This window comes from Centruroides sculpturatus, unplaced genomic scaffold (genome assembly GCF_000671375.1).
Source record: "Centruroides sculpturatus isolate CEXI.00-Female unplaced genomic scaffold, Cexi_2.0 scaffold546, whole genome shotgun sequence".
Classification (NCBI taxonomy): Eukaryota; Metazoa; Arthropoda; class Arachnida; order Scorpiones; family Buthidae; genus Centruroides; species Centruroides sculpturatus.
Window position 1 is genome coordinate 130,365 of NW_019384706.1, and position 21,995 is coordinate 152,359.

The window sequence follows — 21,995 nt, forward strand, 5'->3', positions numbered from 1 at the left end:
ATGTAATTGGTTACCCGAAAAATTGATTTTCTGAACAACCCCAGTCCCCAATTGATTCAGATAATCGATGCTCTACTGTAGCTGCCTATTGTATAATTTAGGGTAGATATAATATAAAGTATTCACTTAAATTTCCCAACTTGACAAATATAGGATATGGTTTTAAAAGAGCACAGTGAAATTAATCACTTTGAATTATCTGTTTTTTGTGTCCAAATCCTTCTTTGACAGTTGACAATTCTTAAACTAAAAATGAAATTTCCTTGTGACTTTACTTGGGAATGGTTTTTAATTAATTATTAATTAAGAATTGTTTGGACCCAAAATGCATACAAAAAGAGATAATTCAAAGTGATTAATTTTGTTGTGCTCTTTTACCATACAGGTATATATGGTAAATACTACATTTTTTGTGTATAAAAATTGATAAGGAGAAGACACTTTGAACACACATTATAAAGTATTCAGTTTAAATCTACTGTTTTGCTTCAGAGTTTAAGATGATGTGATTTAGACAAAAAAATATTCAATAATGATGCAACAATTATATCACTTAATGCATATAATAACAATCAAATTATAAGAATTTTTAATTAATTAATTTAGTGTAGTGAAATGTGTGTTTAGTATTTATATTATTAGAAATAATTCTGATATAATTGAATGATATCTTAACATTCACATTTAAATATAGCAAAATCTGATAACTACTTTGGAAATAACTTTTTAATCATATTTATTATACTTATACTTAAGAAATAAGTGTTTGAATTATAAATACTTACACTTTTTATGAAATATATATTTTGTACAAAGTGCCTTTAATGAGAAATTTCCTTAAAAATTAATTACATTTTGCAAATTTTCATTCTTAGGGAAATATTTAAAATATATTGTACATTTAAACCTTGATATAAAGCTATCATTTGTCTGCCACTGAAATTGGTATCCGAGCAAATTGGGTGCTAAACCGGACCTCAAGCAATAAGGATTATATAAAACAAGGTCTGTACACAGATTTGAAGTTTGAAAGTTGTCCGATTCAGAGATGACAATGTGTGTTGCAATGTGAAATTGCACATTTAATAATAGACAGAGGCAGATGCATTTTCTATTAAATAGTTAAGTGGATGATACATTCGTGCATATTCATTGGCACTATGTTGAGGTTTGGCTGTTTGACTTTAAGTTTTGATATTCAGAAAATTAGTTACTCTGACATTGCCCAGTGAGAAATGAAATTCATATATATTTTGATGTCTTAAGATATTAAAATTCTCTTCAAATAAAATAAACATTTATTTTTCTTTCAGGTTAGTGAGATTTTTGCAGAGAAGCAAATATTTCACGGCGAATTTGAGGTAAATCATATTATTTAAATGTAAACTTTATTCTGTTAATATAGTGTATTTGTTGTTTATAATGAATTAAAATCAAATTGTTAATCTGAAATTGATTTATATTTTATGCAAACTTTCCTGATCATTATTAACTTAATAAGTCTATATTATAAATTAAATCTATAAATCTATTTAAAATTTAAATATATATTAAATCTCAAGTTATTTAATGCTAAGTTATGTAAATTATTAATTTATATAAATACAATTATTTTGAGTTTTAACTATTAGAATTAAATAACAATTTTATTTATTTAATAATACATGTGCATATTATATTATTACATTATTTTATCCTATTAAAAGATTATAGCATTCAATTATTAGCAACTAAATGAGTCTAAATACACAACTCTTGTTAATCCAGCCATTCTTTGGCACAGAGATGTCAGATTATCGAGTGTTTATGGGCCAAAAACCTGCTTAAGGGAATAAATGAACCCTTTTGTACCTATATTTTTTTAGTGGATAGGTAATCTGGTACACCAACGTGCAATACTGTAAACAGAAATGAAACTGAAGTAAGTAAACAGGTAAATGGGATGTGTAATGTGAATAACATTTTCATGGAAACAGAAGTGCATAGGCAATTATCTGTCTCACTAGAGTATGCCAGATAATTGAGAAACCAGATTAGCAAGAGTATGCTGTATTAATAAAAACATTTGAACATCAATCTCTTAACTCTTTTTACATTTGTTGGAAACATAGTTAAGAGGATTATATATATATATATTGTATATAAAAAATTATATAAATAATAATTTCAATTTAATTACATACTTATTTATTTGAATAATGTAGGATCCGAGACAACAAGGATATATTCCAGACAGAGTTAAGAAGGCTGAGAAAAGATTAGAACAGAACATTTACGACGTAGAAGCGTGGAGCGTGCTCGTTCGAGATGCACAGGTACTCATTTTAAGTAGCATATGAATATGTTGAATTATATTGAATATTGACAAAATGTTATAAAAATTTTAAAAATTTAACAAAGGTTCGTTTCATTTAGGATATCAATGCAAAATTTACATAGGATAATGTATTCAAATTTGATTGCAAATAAAGTTTCGCAAGTCAAAAATTTATAAAATTTCATCTATTGAAAATGACAAAAGCACTAATTACTAAATTATAGGGAAATGATGAAAAAATATTAAAAATGATTTTTAATATTTATCTAGCATTTTGTATCTCTGTCACAGAAATCTCTTTGAGGTTGCATCAGATATGATAGCATACAATTTGAAAGCAAAACAACCTTATATATACTTGATGCTGCAAGTATCTAAATGGTTAAAATATCAATCTTTCATAATTATACCATTATACGTTAATGAACAAACATATTATTTATTTTCGATCAGTATGTTTGGAATTAACATTGTGTCAAGTAAGTGAGAAGTTAATATTTTTCTTTACCTTCTTATTGTGAAAATAGATTATTGTTTACTGTGTAGACAAAATAATAATGCTTAAAGAAATTGTTTGATAAAAATATAGTAGTAATACCTACCTTATTTATGGATAACATATTTGGCATTGATGTTTCAAGTTTGATGAAAGTTCAGGAAAAAAAAAGATCTTTCCCTTTTCTCATATTGTACCAGAGAATGGATGATGTTTTTATAGATTTTTAATATTCTTCAGCTGGAAAGTTAAACCTTTTCAGAATCAAGTAATTTCTATCTGAGGTCAGGTATTATGTAAAATTGAGCAGTCTTTATTTTAGTGCTTGTCATTTTAGTTATTAGCTAGTTCTAGGTGTTGTTTAAGTATTTAAGTACAGCAAGAAGGGAAATTTTCTTATTTTGATATACTACTTTGCTCAAAATTAATACATGCAAATTTAAATTAAAAGTAATACATTAAAAAATTATTTTATTTGAAATATCCTGTTAGAACAGATTATAGTACATATTTAAAATAATTTCAGTTAATTTTCAGGTAATGATTCTATCACATTTCAAGAAAAATCAAAAAGTATGCCAGACTTTATAACCAAAAATGTCACTCAAATCAATTTATAATACACTAGTATTAACTTACTAATAAATTTATGTTGATAGATTGATTACCAATCTATCAACATAACTTTATTAACTCAATTAGCAATATATTTATGTAAATAATTAATCTTTATAACAAGCATATACTTAATGTGTTTAATAAAGATTATTATTATTATTATACACTAGTCAGCTAGATAATCTTTTCTTTATTCTAGCAACTTAATAAATATGGTAAATGTTTTCAAGCAGCTTGACCACCCTGACTTGAAGCAAGCTGCTCAAAAACATTTGTCATATCAGTTATTAAAGTTAATTTTCAATGGAATAATTTACTTAAAAATTACATTCTTTAGAAAAGTTAAATTTTACATTACATTTCAATAGAGAATTTTGGTATTTGGTGTTTTATGACTTTTTCCCAACCCTACAGTAATGCATGTTATTTGTTTTCTAGAAATAAAATATATTAACATCTACACAAATTTATTACATACATAAAAGGTAGTGAGTAAATTTTGTACTGTGATATTATTTTAGCTATTTGTTTCAATATGATGATGATGATTGAACTTCTGTGATGAATTAATGCTATCTGATTCAGAATGATTCGCTAAAAAGTGCTAACATTTTATAAAAGAAACTGCAGAAAAATCTAACTCAATTTATTGGCTTGTTGTGGAGATCTATGCTTGAATCTGATTCACACCTTTACTATTTATTATGGAGTATGGATTAGGGTTTCATTTTTTCCTTTCAAACTGTGCAAACTGGCTGACCTCACTGCAAGACTTGTTAGAATGGATGAAATTGTGGCTTGCCATGTAGCCATTAATATGGGATTTAAAATGTCTTTACGTTAAAAAATAAATTAAATTTGTGTTTAAGTTGTAACATGGGATTCAAAATTCATCTAATTTCATCATAAAAAGAATAGCTTTTATTGTATTGAATGCAGTCATGGTTTTTGTTTTATTATTCAATTTCTTAATCTTGCCTACAAACAAAATTTCTTACAGAAATAAATAAGTTCTGCAGTCTGTTGATGACAATTAAAATTGTTGATAACATTTCTGTCTTTGTTAATAAAAAAGGCATTTTATTTTATTAACCTATTTCATGGTGAAATTTTTCTCGGTTGCGCGTGGCCGCCATGCTGAATTTTTGTCGATGATAAGCCTAATGAAAAAAAATTTTTAAAAATAATAATTGTGGCTACTGTATCATCAAAAATTTTTTTATTTTGCACAAACAAAATAAATATATTCAAAAATATAAAAACAAAAAACATTATGTTTCGAAAGTTCATTTTAATATAAAAATTGTGATGCATAGTGACATCTAGTATCAAAAACGTTCCGATGCAGAGAGAAATATATTTGGGGTTGTCAGGGCAGGTCAAATGAGGTCAGCATGAAAATATTCAGGAGCAATGCTGGACAAGTTAAAGAATAAATGAAGTTAAATTATGAAATTTTTGTAGCAGGAAAAGTTTGGAACCTTCCATTTCTGAACTAGCTAGTCATTTTAAATACAGTTTCTAAATTGAACAAATTAACTTTATAAATTTAATTTTTATTTTATGATTTAGTGGTTTCATAGTGAAGTCATGAATTCTATATGTTTTAAATAATTATGTAAATGAATGAAAATTGATATATGAATTTATCATATTTCTAGTTTTTATGAAGTTTCGTTGTAATAATAATAATTCTCTTTTAATATAGAATAAGAAGATAGAAGAAGCTCGACCGTTTTACGAAAAACTCGTGGCACAATTTCCTAATGCCGGACGGTACTGGAAGCTATACATAGAACATGAGGTTTTGTATATTCACTATATGATCCTGACCATATTAGGTTTATTTTTAAATAATTTCCATTGTAGTTTGATAGGATTGTTTTATTATAAGTATTATTGTAAATTAGAAAGGTACATTTCTTCACATCAGTCACATATTGACACACACGTGTTGTTTTCCTAAAAATGTGATGAAATTTTTATATTCTTGTTGTTATATATAAAATCATTTTAACATAATAAAAATATTTATTGCCTGGGGGAGTTAATTGGGTGTTATCATATTTATTTTAGAATTTTTTTATATTAGCATAAAACTGAAATAAATATATTTTAAAAAATCAAGTTCTTAATTCATAGTGAATCAACATATAACGGTTAGGTGTCTTGTCTCATTATTTGAGTCCAGTGTCTTTATTTCTTTATTCCATTATGAATTTTGATCGAATATATGATGATTGAATGGTGGCGTGAAGTGTGAGAATGGCAAGTTGTGCAATTAAGTTGTTATATTTGTGAATGCGTACATGAAATCAAGATACACAAATCAAAATAAATTGAATTATGATAGTTATTTTTATTTTGTGTACATTTTCTAAAGAATGTAAGAAAATTCTTAAACCCTTTTTTGTCTTCAATTACAGATTAGATTTTCAAAAATATTGCAATTATAAAAATCATGAAAGATGCAGTTTTATCTTATCAATAAGATGCCGTAATTACTGACAACTAATATCAGTTTCTTTTTGTCTGCTTACATAAATGAGTTTAACTACATCAGATCTCCTTCTCAATATCTATTCAGTAGAATGTAGTAATTTTCATTTATGTAATCAGCTAATAAATTTTATAATTTAATAATTATATCAATAAAATTTCCTTCACAAATGTCACAAAAAAGGTTTTAATAAAAACTTTTTTTGCGTGCATATTTTCAGATTGAAAGATATTTTCTATATTTGTTTGTTGAAATAAATTAATGGACAAACATTTTACATTAACGACTGTTTAAATTCTAATTTAGTGTCCTCTTTTTGTAATAAAAGAGGACACTAAATCATTCAAAATTTTAAATATTAATTTTGAATGATTATATTGTTGTATGGTATGTTATACATACAGTATTTAACTAGAACAAATTTCCAGTGAAGTAGTATGTATATAAATGATAATATTAGAAATTTTTGTTTGAAAAATAGGAAATATGAAAAGTACCTGTAATTGAAACAGTGGCTGGAATTTATTTTATCTACTTAAGACTTAACTAGTATTTCTAATAAATTATGATCTTGAATCTTTTGCTGTTTTATATTGTCCATATTTAATAAAGTTTAATGTTTGCATCTAATACATGACAATATTTGTTGAAATTAGTTTGATCTTTAACAGTTGCCTTTTAGATTGAATAAAAATTGCCAGTTCATGATTTTATGTTTTTACTGTATTTTCTGAATTATAGGATATGCTTTTACAAAATATAAAATACAAAATATAAATTTTTATCTTACATTTGCAATCCTTGCAAGCAGACTATGTGATGTTTTATTAACAGACAAACATTATTAACAGATGTTTGATTACATTGTTTTGATATTTTTGACTAGTGTAGTCAATAACATCAGTTCTAATAAATTTGTAACAAGCACTTTAATTTAAATTCCTTTTTAACATTTAAAATGCCTTCAAGACTACATACAATAACTTTTTTAATGACAAAATTATGATGCATTAAAAAAGTTATTGTATGTACTGTAAAGAAGAGCATGAAAATGAAGCTGCTGTATGTTACCTGTTTGTCATTTACATTGTTCTTCTAAATCGTTACTTAATTTTTTCCTTATTTAGAAAACCCTTAAACTGCAATTATTAAATTATGAACTTTGATTGCAAGTTCATAATTTGTGCTTGTCAAGGAAATATGGTAATTCTAAAAAGATTATACATACTTCAGGTTTAGAAATCTGGAAACCATGATTCCTGATGAGTTTTCTTAACTCTTAACATCATCTTAATAATAGTTGCAAAGGGCAGATTATTATTTTCTGAATATTTGTTACAGTAAATAAACTAATTGTAAAACAAATTCTTCACTGTCAGTTTGGGAATATGGTCATAGTTTTGTCAATGCTCATGGTACTACAAAGACAGCAAAAGATACAGATAAATTTAAAATTTTGTACAATATTGATGTGATCATACTATCATTCTTCAATTTAACATAAACACTCATAATTTGATAAACACAAAGAGAAAAAATATAATTTATGAAACTTTTGATGTTATTCATAGTATTAATAATACAACATCAAATAAGAATGATGCTATTTTAGATTAAAAATTTATTGAAATATTTTAATTGAACATTATATGCTTGTCAAAATTGTAAAATTCAATTTTACAATTTTCTAAGCTAAATGTTTAACTTTTGCATTTATATATTAAAATGAAAACACAAATTACCACACCTGTAAATAATGTTTGATTTTGAATGCATGGGCAAGAGGATAAATCAAAAATTAAGAATGGAGTAATTAATCATAAGATCCTAAAATAAGTATAGAAATTTCATTTCATTGATGAAATCACTTCAAAATTTCTATAATTTTGAGAATTCTACAGAATGGACATCCCAAAATTTTAATGTTAAAAAAGTATGTGTGCAATCCAATTTTTGAAGTAATCTTTGGCTTATCCTCTGATATTCATCAATGACGTAGAATGTTAAGTACTGGAGAGAGTTTGTGTACTTGAGTTAATGATTGCATAAGTGAACCAAATCAATTGCACATTATAAATACTCAAATATTTTTTATATGAATTAAGTGTTCAACAAATTTTAGCTTCATATTTTTTAAATATATTAATTTATATTCTGTGGGCGATATTACAAAAATACAACTTTAATGCTAGAATTTAATACAAATTATTAAAACTTAGAGCTGATGTTATTGGGTTTGATAGATTACTATATTTATAAAATGCATGCATACAAATTTTTCATGTTATCCTATTTTAAATTTTTCATAATTACCAGTTGAGCACAAAGATAATTTTCTGCTTATTTTAAAAATGTATAATTATTATTATTTTATGTTGTTGATATGCACACAGTACATCCTACATACAAAATCATACTTACACAAAAACTTTTCTCTTAAAATAAATTAATTTGATAAGTAAATACAGAGTTAATAACTTGGACGCTGTTGATTATATCTACATGCATGCATATACAGTAGAGTGTTGATTATCCAAATCAATTGGGGACTGGGGTTGTTCGGAAAATCGATATTTCGGATAACCGATTATGTATGAAAAAATATATTAACCTATCGCATGTTGAAATTTTTCTCCGTTGCGTGTCGCTTCGCGTTGAATTTTCGTCAATGTTAAGCCTAACGAAGACTATTGTATCATTAAAAATTATTTTTTTTATTTTGTACAAACAAAATAAATATATTGAAAAATATAAAAACAATAAAAAATCATACTTCAGAAGTTAATTTAGTATCAAAAACATAAAATATTTGAGTAGCCCAAGACATAGCCAAAGATTGCAATGCCACAGCACTGGCCAAAATTTAAATTTGCCGACTGGAATTGTTTCAGATAATCGACTCTCTACTGTATATATAAAATGATGCATATAGATGTCAATGCACTAAATTAAACACAGAGTAGAAACTGTATTAACTGAAGCCAGAATTTCATTCAGATATTCAGAGAGAGTTTGTGGATTACATGTAAATAAATTTTAAACAATTTAGTACTGTGGAATAAGAAAAATTTAGTCATTATGCACTACTTTCATAGGACAGTATGTAGTTTCACCTTTCTTCAGTTTCTTCAAATTTTGCTTTCATTTAGGAAGGATGGCTACTATGATTGATGCCATATTATTATTACAGCAAAATATGTCTTTAATAAATTGTGCGATGTATGAAGGTGAGAACATTAAGAAAAGTTTGTTGAATTCGGTATATAAAATTTTTTTGCTTCTAATTTTGCTGCATTTGCAGTTGCAGCATTACTCAAAATAATGAAAAGATATCTTAGCTTTCTCTTTCATAAAACATTAATTATTACTTTTATATAAATGAAAATACAGTAATATAAAGGCCTATTCTATAATCCACATTTCTCAATTGGAAACACTACCTCATCATTACTTCAGTTAATGGAGTTTCTTTTGTGTAATAATCAGCATTTTCATAGTATTTGCCAATTTTTGTACTTTTTCCATCTAACACTTTATATTAGAGAGTAATTTACACTAAGAATCCAAATACATTCTTTACAAATGTTTTTGAATTAGGTGAAATTCAATGTATATAAACATTGTTCCATAAATTTACACGTAAGTCAAGGAGCACATGTAGGTATGAACTCTATACACAGTTAAGCTACTTTAGAATTCTGTCTTAAAGTTATTTGTATTAATACACTTGGGAACTTTAAGCTTAAAAAAATTTAATATTAAATTATTCAAGGAGTGACGGACAATTTTTTAGTAATCAAAATTTATTCTTATACACATCACTCGTGATAGATTGTGTGCAGATTGGAGTGAATAACGTGTATGTGTGTGTATGCTTGTGAGGAGTGAATGCAAAAACAAGATTTTTTTCATTTATGGATAAATTAAAATAAATATGGTATTTTTAAAAAAATACTCATCTTGTTTGAATTATTGTATTAAATACATATTAAGGTTGAGTGTATAAAATAAAAAAAGAAATTGTTATTAATAGCAGTCTCTTTGTTTTTTGCTCATACAGGGCAGTATAAATAAAAGCTGCTTGCAATATAATTTGTTTGGTGGCTTGTACATTATTGGTGTGAATTATTTTTAGTTCTTAAGTATTAACATTAATTATAACATTTTGAAATTCTGGTAGAATCTAAAATTGAATTTTGGCACTCCGATTTGTACTTTGACCGAGAGATCTAAAATTTAAGTGAATTTCTAGATGATGATGATATAAATTTATGTGTAAAATATTTCTTTTCAGTTTGGGTCTAATTAAGTAAATAAATAAGTAATTTTCAGTAAAAATCAGGTAAAATTTGTGACACTTCTTGATTCTCTCAAAATAATTATCTATGTTAAAAAGATATTCTTGTCACTGTTTCTTTAACTTACATATTTACTAATGAATCATTTTAATACACTGCAATATTTCAGAAAATATAAGCTATCACTGCTTTAAATCTAAAACTGTATAGAATTAGTAAATCATCTTTGAAAGTTTTACTCAAAGACATGAGATTTGATCAAAAACTATCTGAGACCATTCTTATGGGTTACAAAGGATTCATGTTTGTTAGATTAGTAAACAGGAAAAATATTGTTTTTAAGTATTTTAGAGATCTCGACAAATGGATCGGATGCCAAAAACTATCGGCATTAAACGGAAACACTGAATGAGATAATATTTCTTAAAAATTCGCTATATATTTTGAATTTAACTTATTAAAAATATATATGTATGTGTATATATATTTCCGGTACAATCAAGACATCATGATCGGCAACGACACTGATTTCGTTGTCGGTATTTGGTGACAGATACACCATTATTAAGCATGCATTAATTATTGTCACATTATTGAGGAGAGGCTTACATGCTTGTAATATTTTGATAATTGAAACAACAGAAAAGGTAGGAGAGGTAATGAATTATTAAAAATGATTAAGACAATACCCCAAAGTATAATTATAGAAATATTTTCAATAATAAGAATTCTCACTCTTTATAAAGTAAGATATCAATTGTAAACATTTAACATCAATTTACAAGTTGATTTTGAGCGTTGGAGTTATTAAACAAAAATTATAAAATGCAATTTTTAGTGCATGCTATGAAACATTTCAAATTTATAGAATTACATAATAGTATATAAGTAAAAACATTTAAAACTTACTTTACTTTTAAAATAANTTAACATCAATTTACAAGTTGATTTTGAGCGTTGGAGTTATTAAACAAAAATTATAAAATGCAATTTTTAGTGCATGCTATGAAACATTTCAAATTTATAGAATTACATAATAGTATATAAGTAAAAACATTTAAAACTTACTTTACTTTTAAAATAAAAATTTATTAAATATAATGAGAAAAACTAAATGAATATAAATTTTTAAAAGTACAAATTTCACAAAATATTCTTAATTAAAATGGTAATCTTCCATTGTCATTAAATCCTTGTTTCTTTAACAGAACATCGGTGGTCAGTTGAGGGTTTATGCCCAAAAAAAAAAAAGAGGCTAGCCACGCGTATTTTATTCACATACATAACTAAATGGGGCCAGTTTCATGTAGAAAGTCCTTCCGAGAAGTGCGGCTACCCCTCAATGGATTGCTCGAGTGTTGCATTGCTAACTTCTATCAATCCAATCCTTTAACAGAACTTACTATTAAAACTTTACAATATATTTTTTTTAAATTTTAAAACATTTTGATCTGATTATAGAAGTATATGAAAGTGTTCATAAAACATTTCTTTATCTAAAATTTAAAAATTGTAATTTTTTTGTATCCATTATATTAAATTTATTCACTGCAGTGTATTGAAGCAATATTTATTACTATGTAAAAAATTGAGCCTGAATCATACTGATGATGTGGCAAAATTGTCTACCCTTAGTCCAAATTATATAATATCTTTACTATTAATTATAATTTATAGTTTACTAATAAATACATACAATATTACTACTACTTTTGACATACTGATTTTTTTTCACTATATCCCTTACTATTATTTTTTAGTTATCAATAAACTATATTTTCAATGTTCATTTGTAGTTTATGGCTAAAATTTCAAAGAAACTATACTTAATGATAATGTAGAAATGTGTTGGTGGAAGGGTGTAAGGGAGGATACATGCGTGCACTAAGGAAAGGAAAAGTGGGCATTAAAATCATAATGCCACCTGCGGGAGAGTGGTCACCTGCTTGGCAAATTGCATGTATTAATGCAAAATGTCAGATTGCACTTAATGAATCAATGTTACTAGTGGCCATCAGGCTACAAAAGATGGATTGTCATCTACTTTGCCAAGCGTCACTGCAACAGACTATAACCATTGTCACAAACCTACTATTTTTGTGGTCCTTACTTAAACTGTTCTTCCTCTGAAACTGTCACACACAACTTAGGGCTGTAAATTAATAATAATATCTTATGCTTGCTTAGTTACAAATCACTCCAGAATAAATGTTTTAAATTAATAATTAATGTAATAAAATACCAATTTCTCACAAAGTCATATTTTAGAAATTTATATTATTATTATTATCTGGATGTTTGGGGAAATGGACCATACTTTGTAAGTAGGTTGCAGATTTGAATCACGCATAAGGTGTGAGTAAATTAGAGTAGGTGAGGGTGAAAGATTCATCCATTAGATAAAGGTTAATGACAATGAAAACCAAATTTGGGATTAAATAGCACATTCATTTGTGCACTATTATTGATTAATTAGGCCTACTATTACAACATAATTTTACTTAATTGTATTAAGTGGGGTGGGGAAATAATATGTTTTGGTGATGTGCAATATTGTACACAGAAACAAAACCAAATAAACGGGAATGGGATAAATGGAAACAAGTGCATAGATGATCACATGGTGGTATGCCAGATAACCAAGACGCAGGATTAGCAAGAGTCCATGTCAGAGGTAACCTAGGTTGTCCATCCTGTTAATTTTTTCATAGTTTTAATAATAATAATGTAAATTAACACTGTTAACAGATTGCAATCTATCTCTGACCCCATAGCTCAAATTAAGACATAGACATGTAAATCTTACCATAATATTACATGAAGTTACAAGATATGCTTTGTATCGTGCGAGTAATATTTGTTTTGCTCTTTTGCAACTGTAGTTATTAATTCAAAGACCTATTAATGTTTGTCGTAATGATCTTTGGAATTTAAATGCTCAAAAAGTTAGTTATGTAAATTGTTCTGACATTCTATGGAAAATTTGTTTTGAATGGTGGAACATAATTCTAGAAGTCCTTTTGGTTTAGTTGTTCGAGATTAGGAAGGTATTCGATGAAGAGTAATGATGTAATGAATATTCGGTTACTATTCAGTATTCGGCCTATTTTTCGCTATTTGGCTGAATACCTAAAAAACAGGAGTAAGAAATAACAAAAACACAGTAAATTAATCATTTCGGTATTTAGATTTGATGTTATTGGGTTAGTGTTGTTTGTTTATATTTATTTATAACATGCACAAAATAAAAAAGAAAATAATATTAGTCACATGTATTCACAATTTATAATTACAAAGATCAGCACACGTACACACCTATTTGTTCGAGAATCGTTGCACATCTGACGGTGAGGGTCTGACCCTGCCTATCCTTTTTAAGCACTCTCTCTCTCTCTTTTCTCTATTGCTCTAGTCCAGTGTTTCCCAACATTTTTTGTGCTATGCCCCCCAAGCCTTTCTAAAATTCTTATGCCCCCTAACATATACAGTGGCTATATGGTTAACTTAAACTCTGGACAAGTCCATTTTCGAATTGCCCCCTTTAACAATCCAATTGCATCCCTGTCGGGCATGGGCCCCACGTTGGGAAACACTGCTCTAGTCCATGTATGCCTGTGCATACATCATAATATGCGCTCACAATACTTTCGATTCGTCACTTTTCCGTCGTAGATTTCCCATTTTACAATTACGTGACTCAGAGCCTGGTGATAACGGAGAAAAGAGACAGATAGGATGTCGGTATAAGTCACAGTTATGATTTCACATATTCGAGACAGCTTGGTAGCTCGAACGGCCCCAGGCTTTCACCCGTGCATGCTAAGTGACTTTCATTATAAGCATTAAGCTTTCCGAAGTTTATGACAACAATTGTTTGGCATTGATGGCCGCAAATTTCGCGTCATAAGCTGCCTCGACTTGTTCGATTATGTTATCAACTCAACTTCGTATTTATTTTCACATTTTCACTTCAGTCCTTCTCTCTCCTTTTTCCGTCATTTACATGTGTAGGTCATTTCATTGTTATCCATATTTGATATCATCACTTATCACATACTGCCATGATGCTCGTGTCTATCTGCTTCAACTGTCAAGAATTAACGCGATTGGCGAAGCGTAGTGACAGCGGACCAATAGAGAGTGGGGTCCTTGCCATAATGCGGTTTGCGCACCAATTTTCGAATGTGCGTCAATCAAGTTGAACAGTATGGCCGAATATTCAGCTATTCAGCCACGCTTGAGGCCGAATATAATATTCGTAGCAACACTAATGAAGAGTCAATCTTGCTTGAAAAGCATTTTATACAAGGAAATTAAAAAAAGAATCTCTGTATATGAATTAGCATTTCTTGGTGTTAAGTGTTCAGTTAGTTAATACTTCTAGTTTAATATTTTTAGTTATATTCATTTCACTTACAAATCCAAAATTGTTTGTGGCACCAATAAATTAGTAATATCTATATTTGATCTAGACAAAATTGTGAAATCATATATGCAATTTACATTTACACTTGAAAGCAATAAGAATTGCTGGCATTACCAAAAAATATTTCAAAAGTAAAATACCATACTTCTGTGCCTAATTGAGCTGCAGTTTGAGAAAATTGTAGGCTTATAAATTCCCACTGTCATCCTGTCTGTCCTTCCTTAAGCTTGAGAACAGTGTTAGATGAAAGTCAAGATCAGATATGGAAAGATTAGGGATAGGAGGCAGCAATTAACTATATACATGATTTCAATTCAAAAATTATTCCGTGAAAGGAGTTAGATAAATGACTTTGTTGTTATCAGGAAAAGGGTGATGTACAGGGGCAAGACACTACTGATTTGATACCAAGAGCATATATTTTAAATTAAATAAATTGAAAATATGAAAAAAAAATTGCAGCCTAGCATTGTGGTGACATCATAAGTTTTGCTCGTTTATAGTTTGCAGAAGTGTATAATCCATAGGAAATTTCTAGAACAAAATTAAAACTTCTTATAAACCATAGTCATTATAACTTCTTCCATAGTCATTAAAACTTCTTATAAACCATAGTAATGGCCATTCCCATAGTCATAGTATGTACTCATGTACTCTATGACTATGGGAATGGCCATTACTCTGTACACCCAAATTCCTAATTGCAATTTAAAATTGGCACATTATCCTCTCTCAAATTCTCTTTTGTGCAGATAACTTGTGGATTATACACAAGAAAATATAGTAGATAAGATTTGCACACACAGTATGATGTCAAATGCAACCAGAAAATATTGCATAATACTACTCAAGACCAATCATACTAAATCCACACTTTCTGCATCTTTCAATTATTTATTTTTAACCATCAGATTTGTCAATGGATGCATTATCATTCAGTTTGCCAAACTGTCTTATTTCTGCATAGTGTGTAACAATACTCTGCTTTGTAAGTAGTATGCCTTACATGCTTATACACTTCATTCCACCAATTAGTTTTTCATTATAACTGAATTAATATGATGCTCAGAAAGTTAAAATAATTCCTCTCACCAAACTTATTTAGAATTATCTTGTGTTGTCTAATCACATGCAGTTAAGGATAGTAAACTTTGTCAATGTTGCTGATGTATTTTACAAGAGGATTTTTTTGTTACTAGTATTAACTTTGCAAATTGACAATAACATTTAAACTAAGATTCTAATAGCAAAATATCAAATATTTTGCTACTAGAATCTTAGTTTAAAGGCCAGGAAGAAAACTTGGTAGCTATGGTTGCTCTTGCTTTTGTAAGTGAATCTACAGGGTGGCCATAATTAAACTTAACATATTCAGAGCACTGTGGCTGAAACCAATAAATGGATTGACATCAAAATTTTTATAAAGACTATGCAAAGGATGCAGAAAAGGATTTTGTGTTAAAAAAAACTTAGTTCAAAAATGCTAGGAGACATTTTGGCATATGTGGTTTCTCGTGGAAGTGTTGCAACTCTAGCAGACTTAAAAAATCGTATTACACTGAGTGCAAAGCATTATTGGAAAGCAGTCAAGATCTGCTGTAGAACAGTTTGTTGCCTTTGAGTTTACACCTGAAGGGGCATGCATTCGGCGACTTCCTTACGTCAATAAACAGCCAGCCTATGCAGAAGACATGTCCCTTGTGAAACAAACAAATACATTTTCTTTGTGTCTTTGTTGTTTTGTTTTGTGTATTGTCTTGAAAAGCACTCCCTAGCAGAAGTTTTCAGCTAAAATTTGTTTATGCAAAATCCTTTTTTCACATCTTTTGCATGATCTATATACAAATTTTAGTTACAAATCACTTATTGGTTAACAGAGTGCTCTGAATAGGGAAACTTTAATTATGGCACCCTGTACTACAAGATAAAGAAAAAAGATAGCTATTCAAAATGTGGTAGTCAAAATTTCTTCACAAACTGTTTTTATTTTCTGATTTCCCTGTTGTTGTCACTTCTCATTTCCACACCTGTGTTTTCCATATACCTGACAGTTCTACAGGAAGCAAGTCCTGTGAATATATTGCTTCTGCTATCTAACTTTGCCGATTGCAGAATTATGTAACCTAACAAAAGTATCAAACAACTATATCTGTTAGTAACTGTTATTGGTGTTTATTCAGTTACACTATTGAGTAGTCGTAAATTTTATACTTTAGACCAGGGGTGTCCAATGAATTTTGAATGTGGCCCAATAAACATGTACACAAAACTGACAATTTTATTTATTTATTTATTTCAACGGTATAAACTCAAAAAAGAAGTTTCACAAAGCCGTAAACCTTTATACATATTTTATTTTTGAGTGGAAAAGAAATATTTTCAAATAGAAATGTGTGAATGAGGAAGGTATACTAAATAAAGCTGGAGTTGGCTCTCAAAGGAGACCCAAATGAGGGGAAAGGAGAGAAAGACCTAAAGATAAAAAGTAGTGAGAAATGTTAAATAGACCTTCTGTTATGCAAATATGAACCCTTAATTTTCCAACCTTTTTCACTTCTTTATCTTTTGTCCTTTCTCTCCTTTCTCCTCATTTGGGTCTATAATCTTTTGAGTCTCAACTCCAGCTATATTTAGTATTTCTTCCAGCGTTGCAAGATTTGGCTATTATTTGGCTTTTATTAGTTTGATGTAAAAAATATCAGTTGGTACGTTGGTTACTTTTTGGGCTACATATTATTTATAAATATATTAGTTGAATAAATATGCACTTTAAAATGGTGTTTCGTCATTTCTATTAATTACAGACCCAAATAAAACAAATATTTGTGTTTTTCAAATAAATTTTTGTTTGTCTCCTTTATAATAAATGAATTTATCTATTTCTAAATAAAAATTGAAAGTGTCTGTAGAAGTAATTTTTAAAAATATTCTTTTTTGTGGTAAACTTTTAATACTTATTACTATAATCTAGACATGTTAATCCTTAAATATACTTATATATTTAAGGATTTGGCCAAAATATACTTGTGGCCCAAAACTCCATGTGGCCCAGAGAAACAAAAAGGTTGGACATCCCTGCTTTAGACCAAATCCATTATTATAAATTTGTCTATATAGTCAAGGATAGTCAAACAATTAAGAATGTAATGACAACTAAACAAATTAACACACAGTTTTTGAATCATTGTATTCAAGAACTACTTTGTTAAACTATATTATTAATGTCAGATTTTTAATTATAACATGGCTTTTGATTTCATTGTTAAGGGATTGTCCATAAATTAAATAATGCCATTTTTATACTTTTTGACTACATCCCACCTCCCCATAATGCTCCCTAATGCCATTACACATGTCTTTCCTTAAAGTTATGCATTAATTCTACTAGGGAATAGTGTGTGGCATCAACTACCAAACATTACATTTTTAACTAACTATAGATATAATGTACAAAGTGGTAGCATAAACTGTAGTTTGCTATGCAATACTTCTTTTTGTATTTGTTATAGCCAGATCTGAGAAATTATTGCTAAGTTAGGAGTAACTTAATTCCTAAATATTTAACAAACAATACCAGTTGACCCTAAAACCCTAACATTACATAACGTTTTTATTAACATCCCACCCCTCATCACATTGTAATGATTATCTGCTTTCTCACACACTCACATCATTGTGTAATTTACTGATGGTCCCTTACACCTTAGTTAAACTTTTCAGTTAACATTTAAAAATTGACAATTTCGGTAACCAATTCATAATTTGAATTGTAGATGCATTAAAGACTTAGCCATGCTGTTCCGACTGACTCGGGTTCAAAATTGGTCAAGTCTAATTTTAATTGGTGGCTCGAAGCAGATGTGGCATTTCTTGTCACTTATCTTCAGAATGCCCGTGTTTGATCTGGAAAAGAAGTCCAAACTCAAAGTTAAAAGCACATTTAGAAGTAGACTAAAATATATTTCTTATGCTTGGTACAGATTGGTTTCTCGGTTGAAAATTCCAATTTAGAGTTAGGATATGTCCTACGTGGCAACATCCAGCAACACTGAGTGGAAAGAATCTTCGTATATGCTTCCAATTTGCGAGCAATCTCTGTCTGCAGTAGACACATGTTGTTTACAAAATGGCAGCAAGATGACTTTGTCAAATGCTTGCTATGGAAAATATGATAAGTGTTAACATTTACTTTTAAATTTATCATTTTATCACTAATTAGATACACAACAAATATAAAGAATCTTCATAGAATAAGTTTAAAAAAAGTTTTATTTTTAAAATGTTGCATTTACGAAATCAGAAATTATTAAATTACGTAAAATATTAATTAAAGTATATATGACATATGTACACAATTTGTCATTCTGTTTTCATTCATCTACAAAATCAGCCATTTTCTTCTTTGTATGTATTAATACTAGCAGTGGAAGTGGCAAGTTCAAGTTTTTTATTGCTGTACAATGGTACAAGCCTTGTACTGCATAAGCACAACCAGTGAGTGGAAGTGGCAATCAACTTGCTTGTAGCTGCTTCCTGTATGCTTGTGTAGAAGTGCCATCTGGCGGTTGCTGCACATTACATGTGGTTACTCCAGCCATGCACATTTGCTTCAATCGGTTTGTCCACTCTGCTTAGAAGCATATTCACACCCATGGTTGCTGGATGCTGCCACGTAGGACATACCCTTCGATTTAACAAAATAGCATTTGATATTTTACTTGTGCACTTTATTATTTACTAGAAAAATTGACTTATTCTTGAATGTACAGTAATACCCCGAACTTACGCGATAGGTGGGACCGAGCGGTAACCGCATAAGCCGAATTCGCGTAAGTCGGGGTATAATTTCGCATATAAATACATACAAATAATTTTTAATTGGGGCTGGAGACTAAAGAAAACAATAATTTAGAAAAAAATGTTTAATAAAATCTTAGATAATACATATGTATAACAAATTAGGCCTATATTATTTTACAATTTTTCACATTTACTTGATTATTACGCCATAATTTTAACATTGTTTCCATCTCAGCGATAATACTGTGACGTTTACGAATGATGCTTGAATTTAAAGATTGAGCATTTTTCACAGCTTCGAGAATTTTTTCTTTGCCTTTTATAATTGTTCTGACCGACAATTCCGGTAGATCAAACTTCTTTGCCAATTCACAAATTTTCATTTTTGTATCGAAGTCTTTAATAATGGGTACGTTCGTAAAGTCAAACGAGTTAAACGCGTTAGTAACGAATCGTTCGAAAAGTCTAACGAAATAGGAATAACGATGACTTCATTCTCGCTTAACTCGTTCGACTTTACGAACATACCCAATGTTAACTTTACATTCCAAAGATAAAGTTTTTCTTTTCTTGTTTGATGCAGAAGAATTAGTTCTACTTCGTTTGGATGACATAGTAGAGTCTCCGTAGATATAACAAACACAGAAATAAATAACACAAAATAAATTGTAGCTATGTGTGGATTCCGCTTGACACATCTGAACATGTAAACTGAACAATAGTGTGGGGGGAGTGAGTAATCAAGGGTTGTGTGGCGCTCAAACAAAAGACGAATCGACGAGATTTGAAAATTACGTAACTCCGGGTTTGCTTAAGTCGGGGTATTACTGTATTAATATATGTACAGTAGAATTGAAATTACCTGTGTGACTTTTGTAAAGTAGGAAGGAAAAGTTAATTTTAAAGCTAGGTTTGCACTAATGTACAAATCACTACAGATAAATGAAATGAATGTTAACCAAAGGAAAATTTTATTGTCATACTCCATGACACAAATTGAGTTAAAATATGATTAATCAAAAAATTTTCATTGACAATCATCAATTTTATGGAAAAGGTCAATTGATCAAATGTACTGAAGCCCGATGAAAATCAAGATGTTTTTGGCTCCTAACAAATATGTCAATAAAATACAGTCATTGTATGTTGATCTTTTGTCAATAAAATAGTCAGACTGAGAAGATAGGTATTGTACTGTACATGTAAATTAAAATAAGTGTATTGACCTTTCATGAAGCTTTGGCATCACGTAAGGCCGATATACTTGCTTTGATTTAATCCAATCAGATAAGACAAATACGTACATATTTTGAGACACTTACATTTTAATGAAATATATATGGTTTAGATATAAAATATTGATGTTTTTGAAGCTTCTGGCCCATGATGTAGGTTTTTAGATTTATTTTTATTAAAAAAATGTCACTTATTATTGTAGTTTCATAAATTGTCTTGTAAATTTTGCTTCTATTGCCAATAAATGGCATTTTAAAAATCTATAAACCAGACAATTATGCACATGTAAGCTATATTATTCATTAAACACCTATGTTATATGCAGTTAAAATATTAAATGTTCACACAAATTGTAAGAAATTTGAAGAAAATATTGCAGTCTCTTATAAGGATTGACAAAATAGATTACAATTAACTATGCAAATTTTTTAAATATTTGTGAGGATAGATCTGTTGCAAAGCAAGGAATGATTATCTTCTAACTAGTATAAGGCAAAGAACTATGCAATGTATGTTCTTGTGGGACAGTAAAATATGCCAATATAAAACTATTATGACCATTTTTTAACCTATAAACTGACTGTTTGTGGCTACAGTTTTTAAGACAAATCAAAGGCTTGAAATTATCACTGTTAAGTTTGAAAATGTTTAGTTTAATGAAGGAATTCTGAATTCTTTCATCTTTATTGGGTTAATTTTACTCATTATTTTATTAAGATGTTTCTTCCATTTCCTATTAATCTGGCTATATAATATAGAAAACTGCCCAATACAACATGTACAGTACATTGCTACTGTTTGATTTACTAATCTTTGCACTGTTGTTATTGATGCCCATATGATAGGGAAGAATATATATAATTCAACTGTAGAGCTCAAGATGCAGTTTGTCATGAATAATATGAGTTACCTACTTCTCACCATGCTAGCTGAACCTGTTGTGAGTTTGGCTTGCACAGAATGGGCAAGAATTAGATCCGGTTATGTAATTGAGTGTGTCGGGTAACTACATGTCAAGCAACAGCAGTAACAAGTTACAATTTAACATTATCTCTAGGTCTGGCAAGCAAGGCATTAATTGAAAAAGTCAATTGCTTGCCTAAAATGAATATTAGATAATATAAAGAATGATATTCAAAGTAAATTTTTCATAAACTATTCTTTTTCTCCTTGGTCGGTGGTAGAACTATGACGGCATGAACTGTGGCAGAACATGATGAGCAAAAACCTAAAACTTACCAATAAAAAGCAAGTTAGGTCAAACCGATGATCAAAATAATTGTTTCAATTGTGGGTTTAATCTA

At 28.8% G+C, this 21,995-nt stretch overlaps 1 protein-coding gene across 2 annotated transcripts in view; it reads left to right on the forward strand.

Annotated features, from left to right (window-relative positions):
- The window catches only part of LOC111627678 (cleavage stimulation factor subunit 3-like), a 67,640-nt gene that overhangs the window by 14,916 nt on the left and 30,729 nt on the right, over positions 1-21,995 (forward strand). For both annotated transcript variants that reach the window (XM_023371283.1, XM_023371284.1), the window contains exons 2-4: positions 1,314-1,361; positions 2,205-2,315; positions 5,140-5,235. In XM_023371283.1, the coding sequence (XP_023227051.1) occupies positions 1,314-1,361; positions 2,205-2,315; positions 5,140-5,235 (255 nt within the window). The remainder of the gene's footprint in view (positions 1-1,313; positions 1,362-2,204; positions 2,316-5,139; positions 5,236-21,995) is intronic.